This window comes from Anguilla anguilla, chromosome 11 (assembly GCF_013347855.1).
Source record: "Anguilla anguilla isolate fAngAng1 chromosome 11, fAngAng1.pri, whole genome shotgun sequence".
NCBI lineage: Eukaryota > Metazoa > Chordata > Actinopteri > Anguilliformes > Anguillidae > Anguilla > Anguilla anguilla.
Window position 1 is genome coordinate 25,549,339 of NC_049211.1, and position 25,433 is coordinate 25,574,771.

General features: G+C 44.4%; 2 protein-coding genes across 3 annotated transcripts; one reads left to right on the forward strand and one right to left on the reverse strand.

Annotated features, from left to right (window-relative positions):
• Window positions 1-2,065: 2,065 nt before the first annotated feature.
• On the reverse strand, window positions 2,066-20,358 carry smc1a (structural maintenance of chromosomes 1A). Its single transcript, XM_035381797.1, has 26 exons — window positions 19,972-20,358; window positions 19,199-19,387; window positions 18,961-19,073; window positions 18,304-18,507; window positions 17,236-17,474; window positions 16,463-16,721; window positions 16,059-16,199; window positions 15,849-15,931; window positions 15,376-15,475; window positions 15,086-15,193; window positions 14,577-14,762; window positions 13,684-13,863; window positions 13,253-13,399; window positions 12,142-12,279; window positions 11,725-11,841; window positions 11,371-11,477; window positions 10,707-10,848; window positions 10,432-10,577; window positions 9,700-9,853; window positions 9,450-9,560; window positions 5,849-6,005; window positions 5,486-5,640; window positions 4,858-5,009; window positions 4,572-4,641; window positions 2,958-3,068; window positions 2,066-2,807 (listed from the first exon to the last, which is right to left on the reverse strand). Exons 1-26 carry the CDS (start codon window positions 20,078-20,080, stop codon window positions 2,727-2,729), a joined length of 3,699 nt encoding a protein of 1,232 aa, XP_035237688.1. The 5' UTR covers window positions 20,081-20,358; the 3' UTR covers window positions 2,066-2,726.
• A 360-nt stretch (window positions 20,359-20,718) lies between these two features.
• Window positions 20,719-25,338, forward strand: ribc1 (RIB43A domain with coiled-coils 1). 2 transcript variants are annotated; one of them, XM_035381815.1, is made up of 8 exons: window positions 20,719-20,962; window positions 21,417-21,593; window positions 21,714-21,928; window positions 22,148-22,262; window positions 22,480-22,598; window positions 23,006-23,239; window positions 23,921-24,087; window positions 24,209-25,338. In XM_035381815.1, coding segments are annotated over exons 1-8 (1,110 nt in total). In that variant the 5' UTR covers window positions 20,719-20,961; the 3' UTR covers window positions 24,291-25,338. The 2 variants fall into 2 exon arrangements, with proteins under 2 accessions (XP_035237706.1, XP_035237705.1); XM_035381814.1 differs by lacking the exon at window positions 20,719-20,962 and having other exon boundaries at window positions 21,407-21,593.
• Window positions 25,339-25,433: the final 95 nt, after the last annotated feature.

Genomic DNA, 25,433 nt, shown 5'->3' on the forward strand with positions numbered 1-25,433 from the left:
CTAACCGTAACCCTAACCCTAGCTCTAACCCTAACCCTAACCCTAACCCTAGCCCTAGCCCTAACCCTAACCCTAACCCCAACCCTAACCCTAACCCTCGCTCTAGCCCTAACCCTAACCCTAGCTCTAGCCCTAACCCTAACCCTAGCTCTAACCCTAAACCTAACCCTAACCTTAACCCTAGCTCTAACCCTAACCCTAACCCTAACCCTAGCCCTAGCCCTAACCCTAACCCTAGCTCTAATCCTAACCCTAACCCTAACCCTAGCCCTAACCCTAACCCCAACCCTAACCCTAACCCTAGCCCTAACCCTAACCCTAGCTCTAACCCTAACCCTAGCTCTAAACCTAACCCTAGCTCTAACCTTAACCCTAACCCTAACCCTAGCTCTAACCCTAACCCTAACCCTAACCTTAACCCTAGCTCTAACCCTAACCCTAACCCTAACCCTAGCCCTAGCCCTAACCCTAACCCTAACCCCAACCCTAACCCTAACCCTAACCCTAGCTCTAACCCTAACCCTAACCCTAACCCCAACCCTAACCCTAACCCTAGCTCTAACCCTAACCCTAACCCTAACCCTAGCTCTAACCCTAACGCTAACCCTAGCCCTAACCCTAACCCCAACCCTAGCTCTAACCCTAACCCTAGCTCTAACCCTAACCCTAACCCTAGCTCTAACCCTAACCCTAACCCTAACCCTAGCCCTAGCCCTAACCCTAACCCCAACCCTAACCCTAGCTCTAACCCTAACCCTAACCCTAACCCTAACCCTAACCCTAACCCCAACCCTAACCCAACCCTAACCCTAACCCTAACCCTAACCATAAACCTAACCCTAACCCTAACCCTAGCTCTAACCCTAACCCTAACCCTAGCTCTAACCTTAAACCTAACCCTATCCCCAACCCTAGCTCTAACCCTAACCCTAACCCTAACCCTAACCCTAGCTCTAACCCTAACCCTAACCCTAACCCTAACCCTAACCCCAACCCTAACCCTAACCCTAGCTCTAACCCTAACCCTAACCCTAGCCCTAACCCTAACCCCAACCCTAACCCTAGCTCTAACCTTAACCCTAACCCTAACCCTAGCTCTAACCCTAACCCTAACCCTAACCCTAGCTCTAACCTTAAACCTAACCCTAACCCTAACCCTAAGCTCTAACCCTAACCCTAGCTCTAACCCTAAGCCTAGCTCTAACCCTAACCCTAACCCTAACCCTAGCGCTAACCCTAACCCTAACCCTAACCCTAGCTCTAACCATAAACCTAACCCTAACCCTAACCCTAGCTCTAACCCTAACCCTAACCCTAGCTCTAACCTTAAACCTAACCCTATCCCTAACCCTAGCTCTAACCCTAACCCTAACCGTAACCCTAACCCTAGCTCTAACCCTAACCCTAACCCTAACCCTAGCCCTAGCCCTAACCCTAACCCTAACCCCAACCCTAACCCTAACCCTCGCTCTAGCCCTAACCCTAACCCTAGCTCTAGCCCTAACCCTAATGTTCTTAACCCAACCAAGCATTCTAGCAGGAAACACTAGCCAGCAGTAATTATCAGGAGACTGTTCACTCCAGTAGCTTTCAGAGCTGATAATCTGGGATGCTCGCAACAGCTGCAACTTAAATCTGTAACATGCAAGTGTTTAAGAAACAAGTGACAGATACAGTCTGTCTTTGGTACTGTGGGGGGAAATCCATGTGGACAAGGGGAGAACATATAAACATCACACAGAAAGGCCCCGGCCAGGATTTGAATCTAGAATCGTCTTGCCATGAGGCAAGTGCCACCCCCATTACCTAGAACAAGAGTCATTAGTAAAAGATAGATAAGTTAACATTAGCAGTTTGAACACACCTGGTCACTTTTTGTCATAGTTAAAAGTAATTTGTTTTTTTGTATCTGGAAGCCACCTTGCACGCAGGCAGGGAGAGAGAGTTGGGTGACAAGTAATTACTAACCAAGCGTTGCTTGAACAAAACAATTAATCACACAATGGTCTGGCTGATGGCATTTCAGACCCCCTGAAGAGCAGCCATATAAAAAACACAGCAAAACTCAAACACTTAAGCACTTTATTTTATTAAAAGAAGCAGGAGAAACTAAAAAGAACTTTATTAATCATGATATTAAAATCACAGTTGAGGGAGGCATGACATTCTGGAGTCAGTCATGGCCACCCTTGACAGACTCTATAATACATGGTTCCACATACTCATGAAAGCTACCGTCCTACCATTACCTTAGAACCTCCTAACACAGAAGGACATAGAAAAAAACAAAAAGGTACACAGAAAACAGTCACAGAAAATGCAAGAGCATGATTGCCTAGCTTTGGGCTGAACACACAGGAAGTGTAAAGGAATTATAATTCGGCACAGAAACCTTAGAAGACAGTTCTGAAAATGATACAAAATTCAAATAGCCACTGGTTCCAGCTGCTGATCCCAACAGCACCCTACCCCACCACAACCCCCCGCCCCCCCAAAAAAGAAAAATTCATACAGTTCTCAATTCTACATGATAAAAATGCACAAGCATGACTAGAAAAAAGCCACAAATGTAAATGACAGGAAGTGAACACATGTACAGCATACACACATGGCTGCACATATGACACATGGTCCCTAACACACCATGGATAACACTATCTCAGCTCTCCTGGTTAACGGCAGCCGAGTGTGTTCAGAACAACAGGTGCTCACGGAGGTTCAGTCTCCTATTCATTGGGGTTAGGGTTGGCGTCAGGATACTGAGAGAGGTCAAAGGTCAGCACTTTGCTGATGACGCAGTCTCCTTGCTGTGGAAAGGAAGAGTTTAATTAAAACTTTATTGCCTGTAAATATGATTGTGATTTTGTGTGTGTGCGCAAGCGTGCGTAAGTGTGCAAGAGTGTGTGTGCATGTGTGCATGTCAAAATATGCACGTATGTATGAGTGTGTGTGGTTACCTCAGGGTACACGCCAATGAGAGAGTCAGCCTTGGTGTAAAACTCCTCTTTGAGAGAGATGACAATGGCCTGGAAGTTCTGCACCGACTGGTCCTTTATGTAGTTGGCCACCTACAGGATGCATGCAAGATGTAAGAGACTGATATCAGTCATCTGTCAAGTACTACAGATGGCTATATATATATATATATATATGTGTGTGTGTGTGTAAGGAATAAACCATGACATGCTGTCCCGTTATTGAAAAATAATGTACGACGGGGGTGGTGGTGGTCGCTTAACCAGCCCCAACATACATTATTTTCCAATAACGGGACAGCCCGGAGGGGTTTATTCCACTTATACAACGGGTTACCAACAATGACTATATATGGTTACTTTATATTTATTGATTTTTATGGACTTAATCAGCTGAAAGTGAAATATTCTTCCGTGGCCGTTTGGGCATATTATTTTACCGTTGTCAAGCAAAACTCTGGTTGGTAGTTCTATTTGGACTGTTGTTATTCAAAAACTCTGTTTGGTAGTTCCATTTGAACCATTGTTAAGCAAAAGCCTATGGTCGTTAATTCCAAGAAAACAACGATTCCATCAAGAAAAATAGTTCCTTCTAGTTTTATACCATACAATTACCACCAATTTTGGCCTTTTTGTCATTACATTTTATTTAAGAAAACTGCATGAATAAATGAATCAAATTAATCTCCCTAACTCTGTCTTGCTTTTTAAAATGTTGGGGTCTCGCAGTGTAGCTACACTTGTAGCGTTTCTCCAAGACCCTCTGAAACCGGGTTTGAACGCCAGCTAGCTTTATGATAGTTTCACCGTCACTTGTCACCTAGTCCTAGCCAATATTAAAATTCTGGGTTTTAGGTTAGAATGGTCTCACAGCATGCTTGTTATCCCGGCTAGCTAGCTAACTAACTATTGAATTGTATTCAAAACAGCGGTTACTACAAACGCAATCGTTTACAAAGATACGGATGAAAATGCATCCCGTAACCATGACTTAAATACGGAACGCCCATTCTACTGTCAAAATAAGGGACGAGTCCGTATTTTGCAAGATGGTTGGCATTCCTAAATTAAGCCAGTAACTAGAACTATGATTCAACGTTGCCATTGCGAAATTGGACATTGAAAAATGTTGCTGTTTTAACTGCTTTAGAATGCTGGATTTTGTAGCGCATTGATTTTAGAACTGTTAAAAGGCCTGAGGTCTCCCTTTACTGAGAAATAATGTCCACCCTTTGGACCAATCAGAATCAAGTATTCAGCCAAGCCGTTGTATAATATATATATATATATATACACATACATACACGTGTGTGTGTACAAACACACATACATATCTATATATACATACACATACATTACATACACATATATATATACAGATGTGTGTGTGTGTGTATATATGTATATATATATATATATATATATACACACACACACACACGTCTATATAAATATATATATATATGCTTGTCTGTGTGTTCATGCACACACACATCACAGATGTACACAATGCTGCTCAGAGACTGAAGCAGTGACAGACAGATCACGGATAGTTGTTTATTGTCTTTACGATCAAGTCCACCGTGGTTAACAGACCTTGCCAATGTTTGTGTTGTCCAGGGCAGCATCAATCTCATCCAGGACAAAGAATGGAGCAGGCTTGTAGCTGAGAGAGAGAGGGAGAAAGAAAGAGAGAAAGAGAGAGAGAGAGAGAGAGAGAGATGGGGAGAACACTGTTACAGACGTATGTGCACAGGCACAAACACGCAGGGGAGAGGTGGGGGGGATTAGTCATTCCATTTTTTTTAATGCTCCCAGCCCACCTCCAAAATTTGAATGAATGAGCAGCTATAGTGCTCATTGCTCAAAACACGTGTGATACCTGTGTATAGCGAAGAGCAGGGCCAGGGCAGCGACAGTCTTCTCTCCTCCAGACAGGTTATCCATCGGCCTGAATCTCTTCCCTGGAGCCACACAGTTGTAGTTTATCCCATCTAAATATGGCTCCTCTGGATTCTCTGGCCCCAAAAACGCCTGTTTACAGACAGAAATTACATCACCATAATACTGACACACCAAACAGCAATACGACTTCAAACACTTTTCAACAACCTCACCCGCCAACACATACAAATAAGCCCGATTTTCCAGCCATTACAGATAGGTAGTTATGTGCTTCCTGACCCTGTCAGAGTGTGTGTGTGTGTGTGTGTATGTGTGTGAACTTGTAATACTATCTTTGTGGGAATCAAATGTCCTCACAAGGATAGAAAGATGAGGAAAATGTATCTTTGTGTTGACCTTTTGCTGGTCCCCACAAGGTCAAGAGGCTGTTTTAGGGTTAGGACTTAGGGTTACAATTAGGTTAAGGTTAGGGTTAAGGTTAGGCATGTAGTGGTTGGGGTTAGGGTTAGGGTTAGAGGTTACGGAATGAATGTAGTCAATGGGAAGTCCTCACAAGGATAGCAGTACGGGACTGTGTGTGTGTGTGTGTGTGTGTGTACACACACCTGGGCGCTGCTGTTGCGGGATAGGGCCTTGTAGATCTCATCGATGTTAGTGGCGACAGACTCGAAGCAGGCATTGAAGCGGTCGAATCTCTCCTTCTTTATCTGCTCAAAGGCCTGCTTGGCCTTCTTCGCCCGCTTGCGCGCTGCCTCAAACTCTGAGGAACGAGAGACAAGAGAGTCACACACACACACACACACACACACACACACACACACACACACACACACACACACACACACACGTACGCACGCACACAGACGCACACGCACACACACACATGTACGCACGCACACAGACGCACACGCACACACACACACACGTACGCACGCACACACAGAGTCTCCAGTGCAATGCACTCTCACCATCACTGGTCTCCTGGAACTTGTCCCTCACGCTCTCCAGCTTTTCCATGGCCTTCATGTTGGGGGCGCTGATCCTCTGCAGGATGCTCTGCTGCTCATTCAGGCGCTGCTGCAGGCTGTTCATCTCCGCCTTTATCTCTTCATCAGACAGCGCGTCCTACGCAAGCACACATGCGCACACACACAGTTACAGCAGCTGCACCTACACCACCGCATCCCAGTGTACACTTGGGTTCCAACAGCTCTCCAAATCTGAGGTTTTTGAGCCAAGGTTCTGCTTCTTTTGCTTTCTTTTTTATCCCTGGAAACAAAATGAAAAGGGAAAAACAGCTGCAAATCCTAATTTCTAACATTAAAAAAACATTTAAGTGTGTTTTTTTTTTTTTTTCAAGACTGATAAAAGTAACTCAATTGTATTACTCCTTGAAAGGCAGCAATTAAAAACTAAGGAATAATCCTGACTGAGGATGAAGTGAAGTGTTCATCAGCAGCTCAGCCATGCAGGACACACAGACCAGGTAGTGCTATGTGAGAGGCTTTCCACTCCCATGCGCACCACACTGCTTGCAGCTGCCCTGGTGCAGACCCAATGCTTCGGTTTGATGATTTGTGTGTGTCGGAACACAAGGGCTTAACATGCAATCGGGTTAAGCTGCAGAGTTACTGAACATTAGGGCTGTGACTCAGAATTTTCTTAGTCAAATCGGATTCGGCAGTTCAATATGATGATTCGACAATTTGTTTTATATATAAAGGTCTATAAAACTTTCTGGAAAAATAGTACATTGACATGCATTTCAGTGCTGATTTAGACCACATTAACATAGTCAAGTGCAACAGAGTCATATGAACATTTTGAGCATTTAAAATCAATAAATCTGTTAAGACAACTGCATATGACGCCAGATGGCTGATTTGAATTGCTGACAATGCATTAGCCTGCGTGCGGATTTGTCGGAATCATGTGTCGGAATAATGATACAGTAGGCTACACAGGTATTTCTGGTTAAACCTAGCTCTTATAACTTCTTTATTTTGCTTTAAACATTAAAAATTAACAAACAAATGAAACAGTATAAATAGATTCACAGCATTGTTCACTTTGAAATAACTGACAAATCTTCAGGATAGGGGCCTAGGCTACTTCTTTATTTCTCTTTAAATATAAGAAGCCTAAAATAGGCCTATACATGTAACCAAACATGTAAGAGAATAAATTAACAAATGAAGCAATTTAATATTTGAATTATTTTAGCTGAAAATTGTAAACAACAGTTTAAATAAACGGTATTGTCAGCCTTGAAATAACAGATGTCTCATCTTCAACAAGACCATTTTTATTTCTCTTAAATATAAAAAAAGTAATATATAAATCTAAATAAACGTGTAAAATAATAAATTAACAAATTAAGCAATTTAAGATTAGACTTCTTTTAGATGAAAATAAATGCAAACGGTTTAAATAAATTCACGGCATTGCCACTTTGAAATAATAACTGACCTCTCGTCTTCAAAATAATATTCTATTTCTATAAGCTATTTCCCTTTAAACACAGCCTAAAAAATAACTAATAACTAAACGAGTGTGAGAGCCTAAATAAATAATCAAATTAAACATAAATTAGGATTAGCCTATAATTATTTAAGATGAAAAAGCAAACGTTTGTATTCAGGCTTTTCCTGCACAACAAAATCAATAATAGACCTATAAAATCTATGATTTAGCGGGAGTGGTCTTACTTTCCCAAAGCTATGCAGTGTTCTTCAGGTTTCGGCTTCTCCCTCCAGTTTACCGCGCATGTTGTCATGTGGAATTTTTCTAGCACGCGCAGGTTGCAAGAATACAAACACTAAATTTATAATTCCCTTTATTTTATTTATAATTAAATACTGTAATATAACCACTGTCCATTTTTGTAAGATTTTATAATGATGTATTCCGGTATTGTAATGCACATTGACTGTCTTTAAAAAAAAAAAAAAAACGACTGCTCAACTCAAAGAATCTCAGTCGACTGAGGGGTCTCTGACAGATGATTCGAATAGTCGACTTTCAAGGGGCAGCCCTACTGAACATTACTGAACTATGGCTATAAACTGCTCTATTCCATTTATTTTGGAGTTTGTGTTTTGCCTAATTGCCAGAGGGATCAATAACACATTAAGGAACAAGACCGCTCCATGTCAAATATAATAACAATAAAAAATTTTAAACCCGTGGTACAGAATGCAAACTGTGAGATTGCATGCTCATGAATTGCAAGTGTAGTTTTGGAAACGTTACACCATTAGTATATACCCACAGAATGACTACAGCTGTACCAAAACAAAAACATAACACCACTGCACAAGCTGCTTTGGAGTCATGCTAGACCACAAACCCCCAAATACCCACCACTGTAAAGCCAGCTGATTGTCTAAATGGGGGGGGGGAATCAAGGTGCCCCAGAGAACATTTGACAAATACTGAATACAGGTGATACAGGTGCTTAATCCTGGTCACTTTGTACCAACAGCTTCCAAACGAGTCACTGTTACTTCTGAATACCAACTTCAGCGTTATGCCAAGTGCACTGACAACAAAAAGCTTACCATTGGAGAAGCATAATGGTGCAGCTCTCTTAGGAGCCCTGTCTGCAGAGTGCCCTCTCTGGATATGGCGTAACTGTCTGTCTCAGGATCCTACACTTTCTCTCTCCTGAAACGAATGCTGTTCTCTCCCTGCAAACTACTTGCTGCTATTGATTGAAAAGGAATAATGACATTAGCAATAGTAGGCTGAAAAATATGACTGAAGTCCATTGCAATCTTAAAATTATGACTTTCCTGTCTAAAATGCTTACCAGACTTTTACTTTCCTGGCTTGTTGACTGATGGCATGAAATTATTTATGGCTTTTTAGTCAACAAGCTAGCTAGTCACCCAGCTAGCAAGAAAGCTAGGCATTCAACCTAGCATGTTAATTGGGCAGCTAGTTGGCTAGCCAGAATGTGACTAGCTAGTTCACTGGAGTTTACCAGTAGGAAAGAAAGAACATAGCAACATGATTTGACCATGTTTATTTATTTAAAATAAGGGCAGCGCTGATGGTGGTAGGAGTCAGAACGTTTGGCCAGCAAATCAGAGCAATAAGCAAACATTTCCCCTAGGTTCTGGGCTGCAAAACATCATTTCCGTCACTCGCGCTGTCACTCACAGGAAGGGGGTGTGGCTGAGGCTGGCCACACAAACATGCTTTCTCACTGGGCTCAGCTCATGTTGTCCCTTTCTGCAGAAACCGCTTAGAGGAATGGTCACATGAAATCGTTCTGAGTGAGGCGAACAGCAGAACAGCTTCACGAGTGTACTGCGCATGGGCAGAATTAAGAGAGAACCGACTTGCAGGGCGCATTAAGAGAGGCGCACTCGCTACACATATGGACCAAATTCTAATTAAAAACATACATCTTTGCAGACAATTTTTTTTTGTTTTAATTTACACCCATTAGGAGGTTCAGCCTCCATTAGCCTCAATGACAGCCTGCCCTTGCTACACAGACCCTTTAGCAGCCAGCAGTCATAGCTCCGTTGCTACAGACAGGTTCAGCAGTTAGCGGCTCACCTTCAGATCCTCCGACAGATTGCTGTAGTCAATCTCAATCAGGGCTTCTTTGGCCAGCACGGTGCTGGAGGTCTTCTGACTGCTCATGGACTCTTCAGTCTGCGAGCTCCCCTGAGTCATCCGCACAGGGAGAGAGAGAAAGTTATAGTGCTACTGTTTTAACTACGCACATCAAATATTTGTGTGCATGTCCTGCATTTTTTCTTTTTGTTCACGTGTGTTGTGTTGTGTGTGGTAAGCGTGACCGTACCTCCCCCTGGCTGATGTCGTCCATGGTTCCAGATTTGAGGGGAAGTCGTATGTCCTGCATCTTGCAGGCCTGCAGCAGGTTGTGTCTGTCGCTTCGCTTCTGCTCCAGCTTGGTCTCTATGGCGGTCACCTCTTTCTGCAGCTGTGTCAACTCCCTGCAGCACACACACACTCATTACACAGCACTGCAATACACACACTCATTACACAAACTATAGTACACACACTCATTACATAGACATTCATTACACAACACTGCAGTACACACTCATTACAACACACACTCATTACACAACACTGCAGTACACACTCATTACAACACACACTCATTACACAACACTGCAGTACACACTCATTACACAACACTGCAGTACACACTCATTACACGACACTACAGTACACACACTCATTACAATACACTATAGTACAGACAGGAGTTATGCCACACTGCAGTACAGACATGAGTTATGCCACACTGCAGTACACACACTCATTACACGACACTGCAGTACAGACAGTTGTGCCACACTGCAGTACAGTCATTACACCACAGTACAGCACAGGCACAATACAACCCTTCAAAGTGGATATTCATTTCAAAGCACAACCAGTCCTCTAGCCACAGAGAGAACTGCCATCAATGCGGACTTATCAAGACTATATTTTGCTTGTCTGAAGAAGTGTGTGCACTCGCAAAAGCACACGAATGTGCGTGTGTGCGTTCGATTCTCACTTGTTGGCACCGCCCAGCTTCTTGCGGATCTCCTCCATCTCGTGGTTCTTGTCATTGACCTCAGACTTCTTGGTGAGGTGCTGATTCTTCAGGTCCTGCAGCTGTGCCATAGTCTCATCTATGATCTTCATATGCCTCTGCTCCTCCTGAGAGAGAAAGAGAAGGAAGGGAGAGGGGTTTAACATTGGGAATGCGTCAGGGCCTTACAGTACTGTTCTTTCCTCTCCTCCGTCGCTGAACACCCATCTACCCCATGTCCTTCCCTCTCTCTTTACCTTCTTTAGTCTCTCAATCTCACTCTCATCCTTCTTCACTGTCTGCTCCCACATCTGAACCTTCTCCTGGTCCTCCTTCAGCTGGTTCTTCTCGTAGTCCAGCTGAATCCCCAGTCGGGTCTTCTGGGTCTCAAACTCCAGCCTGCATGGCAGATTAAGGGTCAAAGGTGAGGCTGAAGGTCAAAGGTGAAGCCAGAAGACATACATGGAGGGTCAGTTATCTAGTGTTTAGATTACAGCCTTCGAGAGAGAAACAATATAACAGGGTAAAGTTTGTTCAAGGTCCAGTGGTTTTCTCTGTCCCTCTCCCTACCACAAACATAAAAGGAAATGTCCCAGGGGCAATTAAGTCACATTGAAACCCTAATCAAAGCAAACAACCTATGGGAAATGGTACAGTGCTTACACGGTGCCTGAACTGGTAGTCTACCTCTTTAAAATAAATGATAAAGGTTGATTCAAAAGGTTGCTCTGCCTAACAACAAATTTGGCGATTTGATTGATATCTTTCATAATAATTAACAAATTAAATCCAATCTATGTTGGATAAGTGTGGAGTTGTAACTGTTGATGCGCATGTGGACATTAAACAAGGGTGTTAGCTGTTGAAACTGCTGGATTCAGAAATTGTTAAATTCTCACTTGCCTAACAGGAGGAACTCACCGCTTCTTGGCGATCTCGTTCTGCCTCTTGACTTTCTCCTCCTCAAACTCCCTGATGTTTCTCACGCCGATCTCCTCACAGAACTCCACAAACACCTCATCCTCCACCTGTAAGACCACAGCAACTGCCTCAGTCTCCACCCAAAACTGCACAAGCTCACTAACAAACCCTTTCAGAAAAGGCTGCTGCTACTGTTACAAAGACCCATCTGAACAACCTGTCACCAGAACAGATTATAGCGTGACGACAATATTATTACTTACATGAGCCAAGAAAGCGTGGCATAATTTACTGTGTGTGTGTGTGCGTGTCTGTGTGTGTCTGTATATGCGCATTAAGAACTTAGTCTCTCACCAAGTTCATGCGATCTCTGAGCTCTTTAATATCTCTCTCCCGAGACTGGATGATCCTCTTGATGTCATTGATTCGAGGCCCAAAATTGGCTAGCTCACTCTCCAACTTTGACTTCTCCTGCAGAGAGGGGCGGGGTTAATATACAAGTACTCCTGCAGAGAGGGGCGGGGTTAATATACAAGTACTCCTGCAGAGAGGGGCGGGGTTAATATACAAGTACTCCTGCAGAAAGGGGCGGGGTTAATACACAATTACCCCTCCAGAAAGGGGCAGAATCAATACACAACTCCTCCTGCAGAGAGGTCAGGTTAATGCAACACAATCCTTACAGAGAGGGTAGTGGGGCTGGCACACCAAGTCAGCTGACAGGTGCACGTGGCGGAGGTGCGGCCTGACTGGCTGCAGACAGGTGCGTACCTGCATGTTGAGGGACAGGTGGCGAGTCTTGGTCTGCTCCAAGTCGCTCTGGGAGTATTTCAGTCTCATCTGCAGCCCGTGAGCCTGAGACTGCACCTGACGGAGCTCCGCCTCCTTCCTCTTAGCCTTCATTTGCTCCTGCACAGAGGAGGCCAGGAGAAAGAGGGGGAGGAGGAGGAGGCCAGGAGAAAGAGGGGGAGAGGAGGAGGCCAGGAGAAAGAGGGGGAGGAGGAGGATGGCAGGAGAAAGAGGGGGAGGAGGAGGCCAGGAGAAAGAGGGGGAGGAGGAGGAGGCCAGGAGAAAGAGGGGGAGAGGAGGAGGCCAGGAGAAAGAGGGGGAGGAGGAGGAGGCCAGGAGAAAGAGGGGGAGGAGGAGGAGGCCAGGAGAAAGAGGGGGAGGAGGAGGAGGCCAGGAGAAAGAGGGGGAGGAGGAGGCCAGGAGAAAGAGGGGGAGGAGGAGGAGGCCAGGAGAAAGAGGGGGAGGAGGAGGAGGCCAGGAGAAAGAGGGGGAGGAGGAGGAGGCCAGGAGAAAGAGGGGGAGGAGGAGGAGGCCAGGAGAAAGAGAGGGAGGAGGAGGAGGCCAGGAGAAAGAGGGGGAGGAGGAGGAGGCCAGGAGAAAGAGGGGGAGGAGGAGGATGGCAGGAGAAAGAGGGGGAGGAGGATGGCAGGAGAAAGAGGGGGAGGAGGAGGAGGCCAGGAGAAAGAGGGGGAGAGGAGGAGAAGGGCAGGAGAACGAGGGAGAGGAGGAGGGGAAGACAAGAAAAAAATAACTTCTAAATACTTTTAGTGATCAGCTTTTTATTAAAGACAGAAAGTGGGGACAATCTCCTTCAACTCCAACAAATAAAATGAGATCACAAAATAATTAAATTATGCAATTAAAGCAGATCAACGTGGAGTTGGATACAAATGATACCAAGCCTGTATTGCCTGGTAAGTGTTCGTGCTCAATTCACACAACAAAAAAGGTGTGAATCCAAAGAAAGTGGGAGAGGTTTTACTGTCCAATAGTGTTTTTTGTGCTTGTGTGTGTGCGTGTGTTGAGTGCATATGCACATTTGAGTGTGTGCGCACGTGTGTGTGTGTTGTGAAAGTGATGTGTAAGCTCGAACCTTCAGCTCCTCTGTGAGTTTCTCCTTTCTGTCCTTCAGTTTGTCCACAGCCTTCTCGTCCCAGCGCCTGGCCTTGGCCTTCAGGTCGCTGGCCCCTCCGGATATCACACCTGACTTCTGGAACAGAGTCCCATCCAGAGCTACCGTCTGAGGGAGAGAGAGAGGGGGGGGGGGGGGAGAGAGAGAAAGAGAGAGAGAGAGAGAGAGAGAGAAAGAGAGAGAGGAATGCTCAGTCGTATTTAGACAGGAGTGTGCTCTTCTCCAAACTGCATGTCAGTGGCTGCTTTTAAACCACAGTGCAGTTAGTAAGCCCGGCTCACACTGAAAGGGAGGGAGACACTTGAAGTGCATCAAAGTTTTACACTGAAAGGCTGGGGTTGGGATTTGGGGTGGGTAGGCTGAGATCAGTTGTGAGCGGTGCCGGGCTTTACCTTGTGTCTGTAGGGTCCGCCGAAGGCAATCCTGCGGGCGTCCTCAACGTTCTCGCACACGAGCGCGTTCCCACAGGCGTACTGCAGCGCCTTCTTGATGTGCGGCGGCTCGTAGCGAATCACGTCGATCACCAGCTTGGCCCCCCGCAACTCCCGCAGCTTCTCGTCGGTCGGCTTCACCTGGGGGGGAGGAGCAGGGCGGGGGGCGAAGGTGAACACACTGGACAACAGACTGTACATGTCAATGCCTGGGTGGTATAGGGGTCTGATAGAGGATGGGTACAGACTTGAGGGTAGGACATTGGTATAAAAAAATATTGTGAGAGCCAGGTTGGGAATTTGGCCAGGACACCAGGGGAACCCCCTACTGGGATCGCTAACGACCACAGTGAGTCAGGACCTCGATTTAATGTCTCATAAGAAAGAACAGCACAGTATCCATCTCACTGCACTGGGGCATTGGGGTTTCATTTGACCAGAGATCAAAGATCACTCCCTACTGGCCTACCAAAACCACTTACAGCAGCAACTTGGTTCTCCCAGGAGGGCTCGCATCCAAGTGCTAACCAAGCCCACACTTACTTAGCTTCAGCCATTCAACAAAAGTAGGATACAGGGTGGGATGTGTACAGAGTTGGCTATGAGGAGGATTATGGTGAAGTATAGGGTTGGGTATAGGTGGGTATATTTAAGTATAGGATGTGGGTACATGATTTGAGTATGGAGGGTGGGTAAAAGGTTGGGTGCAGTGGTAGGTATGGGGTTGTATATGGTTGGTTATCGGGCTGGTCATATGGAGTGCATGCATTGGGTCTGTAGAGTTTAGTTTAGGGCATAAGGCTGGGTATGAGGATACATGTACAGGGATGCGTTCAGGCTTCAGCGTTCTGTACCTCCAGGTAGTCCAGGGGCAGGAAGGTCTCAGGCTCTCCGCGCTGCTCCTTTATGTACTGGATGCAGTCACGGCCCGTCTTCTCAGAGTCCACAATGATGGCGTCCATGTTCTTCCCCAGGACCTTGGTGACAGCAATCTGATACTTCTTCTGCGTGGGCTGGCACAGGTCAATCAGCCTGCCGTACTGTGGGGGAAGGTAGGGGGCAGAGGTGAACCTGCGGCTACTTTGACTGCACCATCAACTCATCCTACACCTCTCAACATTTTCTCATTCAGTGCAAATCAGAAATTCTGGGAACAACAGCCCAAATGTCCCATGAAAGCCAAGTCATGAGGTTTAGTAGGGCTTATGGCACATACACCATATGTGAAGGGTCCTTTGCTGTAAGCGCAACATGAAATGAAATATAAAATAAAATACAGGGATAGATATAAGACAGATGCTTGTCAAGTCCAACTCCTGCCCTCTGAGCACTTCCTCCTTTCTCATCCCCTCTCCCCTCTCACCACAGATCCAGGGTAGAGTCTCTTGATGCTCTCCATGATCTCTGCTTTGCGCTGCTGCCTGCTGTTCTCCTGTCGATCGATCCTGGCGTCTCCCAGCTGTTCCATGACCTATGAAGACATGCACACACAGGCATTATGCGCACCAGCGTTACACGCACACGTAAAGGCATTTTACACATGCACAGACACACATGCACACACATCTCCACATGCTACACACACCAGGGTCACGCAGACACACAGGTACAGACAGGGTGTGCTGTGTGCCAGGCCAGTGCAGGAGGTGTTACCTGGTTGAGTTCCATGTTGATCTCATCAATCCTCCTCTTGGCCTGCTCCACCTCCTCGGTCAGCTCCTCCTCCATGCGCTTCTGCTCCTCCAGAGATTGCCTGAGAGATGGAGGGGGGAAGTGAGTGATGATGCGCACACCACCATGCAGTCAGGGCCACTGTGTAGCATAACAGTTAGGGGACTGGGCTTGTAACTCAAAGGTTGTGGGTCTGATTCCCAGCTGAGATGCTGTCATAGCATCTTTGAGCAAGGCACATAATCAGAAGTGTTTCAGTATAATACCCAGCTTTACGAATGCATTGCATGCAAAAATATAAACTGTGCAAGCTGCTCTGGATAACAGCATCTGGGAAATTCCAAAAGGTAATGTCAAGTAATGATGTCCCAGTACATCATATGGATTTTGTAAATTCTAACCATAAAACAATTGAGACCGTACAAGCGTTTTTACCATGCCATGCTAGACAGTACCTGCTGGTGGAGATGTAGTCTTCCAGCTTCTCAATGCGTTTCTGGTTCTCCTCAATCTCTCTGATCTTCTGCTTAATTTTGGCCTGAAAAGAACAGTAAAGCATCCACCTTGCTCAGGCTGTCCTTTTGTCTTTGTGTGCATTACTCCAGCTGTTTCTCACCCAGGGCTGCCATGCCACACACATTTTAGCCCCCCTCCTCCCTCCCTACCTCTGTCTCCACTTTCTTTCGCTCCTCCAGGTCCAGTCGGTCCTGGTCGGCTTTCTGGTCGCGGTTGAACTTCTCGAGCTCCTGGGCCAGGGTGGCGGCCCGTTTACTGGCCTCCTCCTTCAGACGGTGGTACTGTTTCACCTGGAGAGAGAAGGAGAAACCAAGAAGGGAGATTAATGTATGGGAAATGTACTCAAAAATGAAAATGACTAATTTCTTCATTAACAAGAAACATCACCCAACAGAAGTTGTTTAAAATTCATTTTATGAACCCATTTTTAAAAAGTAAAATAAAAATTAAGCGTGGGGCAGTATTTCATTAGACATACTGAATATAACGCAAAGCAGAAGGAGTCGAACAAAGAGTTTGATAAGTTTAGCAAGTCCCCGCCTCCCCAACACACCTGGTTCTCCTCCAGGGTGAGGTCCTGGCCCTGGCTCTGGGCCTCCTCCTCCATGCGCTCCTCAAACTCCTGTCGAGCGGTCTCCACGGCTCCCTGCTCCTTCTCCAGCTCCTCCATGTCAGCCTTGCGCTTCTTGTAGGTCTTCTGGGCGCTCTGCAGGGATTTCCGCGCCGCCTCCAGCTTCTTGATCTTGTGGGACGTGTTCTCCTTGGCTTTGATGTACTGCGGCCTCTTCTGGTTCAGCTCTGCATCCTTCTCCCTGGGAAGAAGGATGTTACATCAATTAGCAAACGCTCGTATGCACACCCATTTACAAAGCAAAACTGCAATCAGCCGTTTAATATGGGCAACAGTGCCAGACCTCAGTACAGAGCGTTGAGTATAGAGGCCAATCACTGAAGCACTACTGTTTTTAAACAATGCAAACAAAGAATCCTGAATAGGCAAGTAGGTTTCATAAATAGCAGTCTGATAAACAGTGTCATTTTCTAGTCTTTTATAATATCCACAACCTCTCTCTCTCTCTCCACACATGCACACAATGGAGGATTATGGGAGACTACCACACCCCCTCACCAGAGAGAAAACAGAGGATCATGGGAAATTCCTTCTTTCAACGCATACACAGGAAATCTCCATCTTTCTTCACACACAGCAGACGATCATACAAAATAACTACTCCTCTTTCTGCCCTTACAGAAGAGGATCATGGGAAATCACCATGTCTCTCCCCGTATGTGCACAGAGGAGCACCATGAGAAATAGCTCCTCACTTGATCTCTTTCTCCACAGTCTGCTGCTCCCTCATCATCCTTCCGAGCTCTTTCTTCTTCTCCTTCAGCTCCTCCTCGACGCGGTCCATTCGTTTGCGGTCCTTATCAATCTCGCGGTTGCGGTGGGAGAGCTCACGGTTGAGTTTCTCAATCTCTGCCTCATTGTGGTAGAGTTTGAAGAGCTGCATCTGCACGTGGGCTCTCACCACCTCATCCTTCAGTCTCTGGTATCGCTCCGCCTTTGGGAAGGGGGGGTAAGCAGAGTTTAATGTACAGCTGAGTGATTTGGCCGTGATATTACATTGTATCGTATCATGATAAATTTTCACATTATCGACAGTAGGACAGTATTTGGTTTTTTGGACGGTATCTGGATTTTCAATAAAAATTACACGAAATGTAAACTGAACTGTACTGTAACTGGACAAAAATAAGGATCAATCAAAATGGAGTAATAACTCATTATTATTTAGAAACATGAACACTAAACAGTGTGAAATATTCAATAACATTAAATTTGATAGTAAAGGTAAAAAACCCTAACGTGCAACCTGCAAATGTTATTACACAAAATATTCCTGCAAAATAACTGTTTTCAGCCCCACTAGAATGACAAGAGGTGTTAAATACTATCACTAAAGTTTTATTATATGAAATAAAACAAGCAGCCGCCTAATTCTCACAAAGCTTTGCCGGCTTATGGGCTGAGTTTTCACTTATCCAAGAACTGGGACAATCATAATGGACCGAACCAGACCCTAAGAAACAACTGGGCAAGTACCTGAGGAGGTTTGCTTGTCCAACATCTGGTTTTGGTTGCACTGGGTTTCCATTCTCATTAAGGCATTACATTACAGGCATTTAGCAGACGCTCTTATCCAGAGCGACTTTCACAACTTAGCATTTACACTGCATACATCTATACAGCTATATACTGAAGTAATGCAGGTTAAGTACCTTGCTCAAGGGTACAATGGCAGTGTCCTACCTGGGAATCAAACCTGTGACCTTTAGGTTACAAGACGAGTTCCTTCTTGCCCGTTACACTACACAAGACAGCAGACCCACCTCTTCCTTCTCCTGCTTTGCCTCCTTGCGCTCGGCAGCAATGTTCTTCTTGCGGTGGTAGTTGAACTGCGTGTCCTCTTCCGCTTTCACCATCTCCTTCTTCCTGCGGTCGTACTCCTGAGCCAGCTCCCCCGAGCGCGAGATCTCCTCAAACAGAGCCGTCCGCTCCTTCGGGTTCTTCATGGCAATGGACTCCACTGCTCCCTGTGAGAGGAGAGTGATACTTAGAGCGAGAACAAGATATCTCCTCTCATATTGGTGTCTGACTGTCAGGGCAGGGCTCAGGAATAAGTTACACAATGGAAATGACTGGAAAACAAAAATGTAAGTTTTCCTCCTGCAATGTTTTCTTTTGAGAGTGAAACCTATACCACATATACACCTATTGTTTAATCGCAAAAAAAATATTTTTGAGTATTGTTTTTTTTATATTATTTTTTCAATCTTCACCTGTCAAATTCCCTAACAGCTACATTCCACTGTCAAACTGTGAGTGCAAAAGCTTTAGGCATATTCTGATTTCAGACAGCATGTCAAAAATATGTCAACACCTGGATGGAACATTTTAATTGTACACTTATCTGTTATCTTCTGAGAGTAAACCTGGGCATGCTATTACTGGTAGAGTGCCAGCAAAGCTGGTGAAGCTGTCTGTACCTGGAACACCAAGAAGTTCCGGGCCTTGATGAGAATGCCCAGCTTCTCCAGCTCCTCGCTATACTCGGACAGCCCCACCACTTTACTGTTGATGCGGTATTCAGAGGAGGCACCTGGAACAGACAGAGGTAGTTACAGTACACACTGTTTAACACAGAAAAGAATAGAAGGGAACTGAGCACAGCAATTCAGGGAGAGGCTCAGGTTGTAAAAGGGACCAATGTGCGCGTAACGGTACCTATGATGACCCGGGTGAAGGTGCGCTCCTCGCCGTTGTCCTCCCGGTACACCATGCTCACGAAGGCGCGGTTGGCCGCAGGTTTACCTACAGGTGCCCCGTGGATCAGATCTTTCAGAGTCTTCACGCGCAGGTTGCTGGTTTTTTCCGCAAGAACAAAACTAATGGCATCCATAAGATTTGATTTGCCTGTGAAAAGGGATCAATGAGTGAGATCAGCCCCAACTAGCTTGCTTAAGTTTCTGGCTACGTGAACAACGACGTTAACAGAATGTGAAAATAAACATAATAATCGCACACATGCAGCTAGTCTAGCTACCCGGTGGGGTAGCCGTTTAACCAATAAAAACTTCTACATTGCATAGGACAAAATGAATCGACATGTGTTCTTTACAATGTTAAAGCTCATATGCCCCGATAAGTTAATGCATTTACTCCGAAAGAACTAGCTAACGTCACTTGGTTAGTAAAAGCAACCAGCGCTAGCGAATGACAGACAATGCATTTACAATAATTAAACGATCGCACTGGTCGCTTTAAACAGTCGCATTAAACATATCATCGCGACAACTAAGCAAGCTAGCTAGCTAGGAAATTATACACGTACAAATTTCTGACAACTGGCTGCAATAACAGGCCTTCCCCTACTGAAGACAAAATCCCCGGTCTAAATTGTTCCGAGTTGACAGAAGGCCGACGCTGAAAGCCGGCTACGCATATTCTCGTTAGTTAGCACGCTAGCTAGCGCCAATTATCTATTTGTGCACACTTACCCGATCCATTTGGCCCGATGATCGCAGTGAACTTGTGAAAAGGTCCGATTATTTGCCGACCTTTGTAGGACTTGAAATTCTCTATTTCTATCAGTTTCAAATAACCCATTTTGTCCTGCGTATTTGCAAGCGAGCTTGCAAGCTAATGATAGCTAGATGTCCAGTAAACTAAGTACGGCCGATCATGCATCAGATAGCTAACAAGCTTGCTAGCTAGCTGCACACAATCTTTTCTATATTTTAATGCAATGCAGCAAGGTTATACGATATCGAATTTTTATTTAATAATTTCAAAACGCATGCACCGGCTTTAACTTCTAATGTTTTCCCAGCCCGCTACCTAAAAATACAACCATAAAACAAAAACAGTTCACCTAGAGCGCGCGCACTCGATATTCTCGCGAGACTTCCCGGCGAAGAGTACGAAATGGGGTCTGAACCCAAAAATGTAGGCCAGTTTTTTCCCATAGGAATTTCATTTTCTGCCGAAAATAAGGACTGTGGTTAACGTATGCCGAATAGAGTTTTACGTTTTGTTCTACGAGATAAATTACACCCATTAATATTTCAAACGTGAATTTTGAAGCCGTTGTGTGCTTTAAAAAACTAAGTTGCTAACAAGTTCCTATATTTAAACTACAATGGTTGTTGCGTGCAGGCGTACTAGCATGGAACCTAGTGTGACGGTTGCCAAAACGCGACCATTGTTGTAGTTTCAATATAGCATTCTATTCTAGCAACTATATTACTAGTACAACCTCCACTTAGGATAGGAGCCCTGAAAATTATTTCTCTGCTAGCTCATTGTGGATGAAGTGCAGCAATGCAGAGTAGAAAGAATATTATATATCATATTTGGACGGCGCGAAATCTAAAACCACCTCATATATTCGCTTAAAATCCGTAACCATGGTGACCTAAAGCGTCAAAACAAGTTCACACGGACAAATTGCTTTTCTGGGAGGACTTCACAGCAGTAGCACAGCTAAGAGTATGTTTTTTTTAATTTAATTATTATCAAATGAACCGTATAATTTTACTGTGACTTTGTATTCGGACACAATGTGTTGCACAGTGTGTGTTTACGTTGAACAATGCTTTAAATGTACCCACGTAATTAGTTTGCAAGCCACTGTCACTTATCTTAATGTTCAAACTGTTGACAAGACTGGCTAAGTAATCTTAGCTGGGATGTGAACTTCACTAGCTAGCTAACACCTACGTTAATTATAGTAAGCTAATCTAATGTTTGCAAGCTAACTCATTATTTTTTCAAATAACCACCTAGACTAAGTTTGTTTGATAACTAGCAATTAAAGTAAAGTCTCCCGTACATCCAACATAATCAGTCCGAAAGGAAGAACGGTCTATTCTGTTTGCTATAGTCTAATATTTTTATTTTCTCTGACTGAAAGAATAAATAAATAAATAAATCATGTTTAAAGTGGAAGACTCAGCTGCGATGGCTATCGAACGGCGACGTGCGTCGGAGACAGCGCGCAAGGAACGAATTTTCGACACCAGAAATCGGGTCATCGGGTTGGACCTTTCAAAGCTGCAGAGGCAAGTCGAGGAGAAGCGGGAGCGGGAGAGGGTGGAGAAAGTACGGGACAAGGCATTCGGTACGTACGGCAACACTTGTGCATAAGGGGGGCATCAGGGAAAGATATTTTTTAGGTTTTTACCAAATTCCCTAAATGTCATTAGCGTCACCATCAACGCTTTCGCCCTCTTCTGGCTAGAATCGTTGAGCGCGATGCACGACGCTCTCTTGAAGCAACAGTTTGCAGAAGAGGAGCGCAGGAGAGCGGAACTATCCCAGGAATTGGTACAGTTCCGAGCGACTCACCAGCGTGCTCAGGACTCCCGTGACGCTGATCTGAATTTTAAAGAACTGGCTCTTAATCCCCCGGTTTCAGAGGAGGAACTGGGGCCTTCGAGCATGCAGGTGTTTCAGGTAACATATACTGACGTCTTTGGTGCTGTATCTGTAGTGCAAGTTTTAACAAACAGATTGTCATATTCCACACAGAAACCTGACGTGTAGTTGTCATTGCGCATCCTTATTACAGTGGATTAGGCTATTTTGCGTTATTATTCACGCATTCGTTTTCCGATGCTTTGCGCTGTTTTTTGTGCTGGTACACAGTTCATGTTTGTGTGTGTGTGTGTTCAGGGAGGTGATTGTATGGCCAGAGAGAGGAAGAAAGCTCAGATGGAGGAAAATGAAAGACTTCTGAAAGCACAGACACAGGAGAAGGAGAAAATGCGCATCCACAAAAAACAAACAGGTAAACACACCTGTACTCTCACACACATGCACCACTATATGCACTGGTACTGTTCACACATTCACATGTGTAGATGTTCTGTAGTATGTATGTTGTGTAATGCAGGTGTTATATAGTGTCAGTACTGTGTAATGAACAACAGTATATGTGCATGCAAAGTAGTGTGTATGTTATATAGCATAGATGGTGTGTAATGTGGATGTTGCTTGTGTCGCAGAGTTGCTGTGGGGCCGAGCACAGGTGCAACAAGACTTTAGGGAGCTGCAGCTTGATGCTACGGAGGAAAAGTGTAGGCGAGATGCTCAAGTTGCTCTCAGCAAGTACAACCTGGCTCAGGTACTCATACTTCACTCTCACCACAACCATACTTAGGAATGTACACTTTTGTCTTACACCATAAACTGGCTCACATATTCACTCTATTCAGATAACAACTAGGCTCTAATCACAACTGATGTCCATTATCATTAATAGCTAATAAATAGAAATAAATAGTCAGATATCTAGATAGCTTTGTTTCAATACTTATGTAAAATGCCTCCCTAGCCTTAGTAATAATACATAATAAATTAGGCTTTAAAAGTCAAAAGTCTTTGTGTCTTCATCCTTGAGATGAATTTTTTGTTTACAGAATTTTGTATACAGGGCTTCAACTGGGCTTTTTTTGCATTATAGATAATACTCTTGTTAACTTGCTTCCATACAGCTCTTTCAAATATCACTTTCTCCTTTTCTCTCCTCAGGCTGCAGAGCGGGCACAGCAACAGAAGATGGACAGATTGAAAGAGGAAGGGGAGAATTTTATGGAGGTGTGGCACATGATGACCTCTGACCTCCTGACGGAGTGCCCTGAAGCTGCAGAGAGAGGGGGTGGAGGGGCGGGGCAGAGGGTGCTTTTGGACAGATGGAAGGGGATGAGTGCCGAGCAGATGAACGCCATACACAAGCAGAGAGAGGAGCAGCTTGCTGAGAGAGAGGTACAGAGAGAATAGGCAGGACTGCAGTTTAATATTTAAAATATTTTTTTGTTTAATATTTATAGCACAATATTAAGCATTCTTCAGATCCTGGCTGTATTCAAAATCATTTAGAAGTTCAGTTATTACTCAATGCAGATGACCTGGTATTGTTGGAAACATACTGTCGGAACTGGGCCCTGGCAGAATATTTTATCCCATATGCACTGGTACATTTGAGCCAAGCCAGACCAGTGCTGCACCGTGCTGGAGCCTTTGCACTTTTTCAAATTTGATTCAATCTGACTAAACTAGATTCAGTAATGGCCCAATTTAATTTCTGCAGGTGGCATGATTATAATTGAGCTGGGAGCTAGCAGTTACTAATAAAGGTCGCTTCAGAATTTTGCCACAAAGAGTAAACCACATAACAGACAAATGCAGGCAAGCAGTCAACAAATAAATTCATAAATCAAGACTGTTTAGCTAATGGTACCATGACAAAGAGAAGACTTGGAAAAAGACACTCCTTGCCAATTTTTAAAATCTGGCTTTTTTTTTTACCACGGCAATAATTATCCCTGATTAAGCTTGAATTGGACTGATCATTTTTTCCATGCGATACACACCATGAATTAAGATACACACCATGAATATTGCTAAACACAAAGTATATGATGTGTTTAATAATTTTTCTCTCAGAGGCTGAGAGAGGCCAAGAGACAGAGAGAGGCAGCGTGGGATAGCCTGCAGATGGCACAAAGCCGAGAGGGAGAGGAGGAGGAGAAGAGAGAGAGGGAGAGAGAGAAGCAGAGAAGGACAGAGATGGACAGATACAACATGCAGCTGGCCAGAGAGCAACAAGCGCAGTAAGTATATACACACGCACTGTTCAAAAACGGAAGCTTCACGTTGTGCATGTAATCTTACCGGCAACCCATCTCTCTCTCTCTCTCTCTCTCTCTCTCTCTTTCTCTCTCCCCCCATCAGTCAGCAGTACCTGGAGAAGAATCTCTACACCAACAGGCCTGCGGCCAGCTACTTCACACAGTTCGGCAGTAGCTCTCGCTAGGACCCTTTGTCCTCAGTTACACCTCATTGTGTCTTAACAGCATATTGACATATCTGGCACAACACAGGACTCATTCAGGGCCACACACACTGGACATGTACACTGTACACATTGGCTGTTACTTCAAATACATACTGATATTTTGGGCACATTATTATTTCTGAGTGGTATTTTGGGATGTGGATATGTTTCTGTATACATGTCAAGAGGTCAGATCATTATCTGTAAACAAAATGGCATAGTTCCACAAAAGGAAAAAACGTGAATGAATTGCAAATGTTGAGTTTAACATAAGCAATTGTATTGCACAATTACCTTTTTTTGCAAACATTTGGGACATTTGGTAGGGTCATTTGGGATACTTCCGAAACTGTCATTATTGTTGTACTCTTATATGCTCTTTGTAAGTTCTGTCCATTTGTCTGTTATGTAAGCTTGGGATCATCAGCTCTGGCTATCATCAGGGTAGGTACTGCAGTTAATACATTTGAATATATTGTGATGTAAATCATACGTGCTAGAGCCATGTGTTTTTGGCAAACTGGATTATCCAATAGCTGAGCTGCAGCCTGATAGGAAGTATCTATGACTTGTCTTGATGAATGTGTCAGCTGCAGTAATTACCCTGATGCTAGTCAGAGTTACTATGATATAGTTGGTTAATAAATCAAGAGGCCATTCATAGTGAATGCAACAAATTATACGAAGAAGTTAACTGAATAAATGGGTTAAGAGTATTCTGACAATTAAAGTAGAACAGACCTTGAAAATAAACAGTTCTACCTGGTGCATTATACAAGTTATGATTTTTCCCCAAACAATGTAAGTCCATTACAGACGACGGGGTTAAAAGAGCATGTTGACATTTAACACCTTAATATAATGCATTTTTTCCTCGCACTATGTACTGTATGGTAGTCCCTCCTCAGTATCCTTTTATTACCAGTCATTCACTATCAGTGTTCCCTCTTTGCACAGGCTTCATAGAGGCATCGTGTGGCTGATATTTTTGAGGATGTGCATGAAGTTGCAGTTGAACTTGACTACAGTAAACCTGAAGTGACTAGGAAACAGAAACTTTATAGTGACGGGACAAACAGTTTAGTTGCTTGACAAATTCTGAATATGTAATGTGTATTTTTT

Excerpts from the sequence above, each read along its gene's own strand:
- ribc1 (XM_035381814.1), top strand. The coding sequence starts at position 21,407 with ATGTTTAAAGTGGAAGACTCAGCTGCGATGGCTATCGAACGGCGACGT. Across the intron at positions 22,263-22,479 it reads CATCCACAAAAAACAAACAG|AGTTGCTGTGGGGCCGAGCA; the intron begins GTAAACACACCT and ends CTTGTGTCGCAG. Across the intron at positions 23,240-23,920 it reads AGCAGCTTGCTGAGAGAGAG|AGGCTGAGAGAGGCCAAGAG; the intron begins GTACAGAGAGAA and ends TTTTTCTCTCAG.
- smc1a (XM_035381797.1), bottom strand. The coding sequence starts at position 20,080 with ATGGGTTATTTGAAACTGATAGAAATAGAGAATTTCAAGTCCTACAAA. Across the intron at positions 13,864-14,576 it reads TGCCCCTGGACTACCTGGAG|GTGAAGCCGACCGACGAGAA; the intron begins GTACAGAACGCT and ends CCTCCCCCCCAG. Across the intron at positions 4,642-4,857 it reads CTGCTCTTCGCTATACACAG|CTACAAGCCTGCTCCATTCT; the intron begins GTATCACACGTG and ends TCTCTCTCTCAG.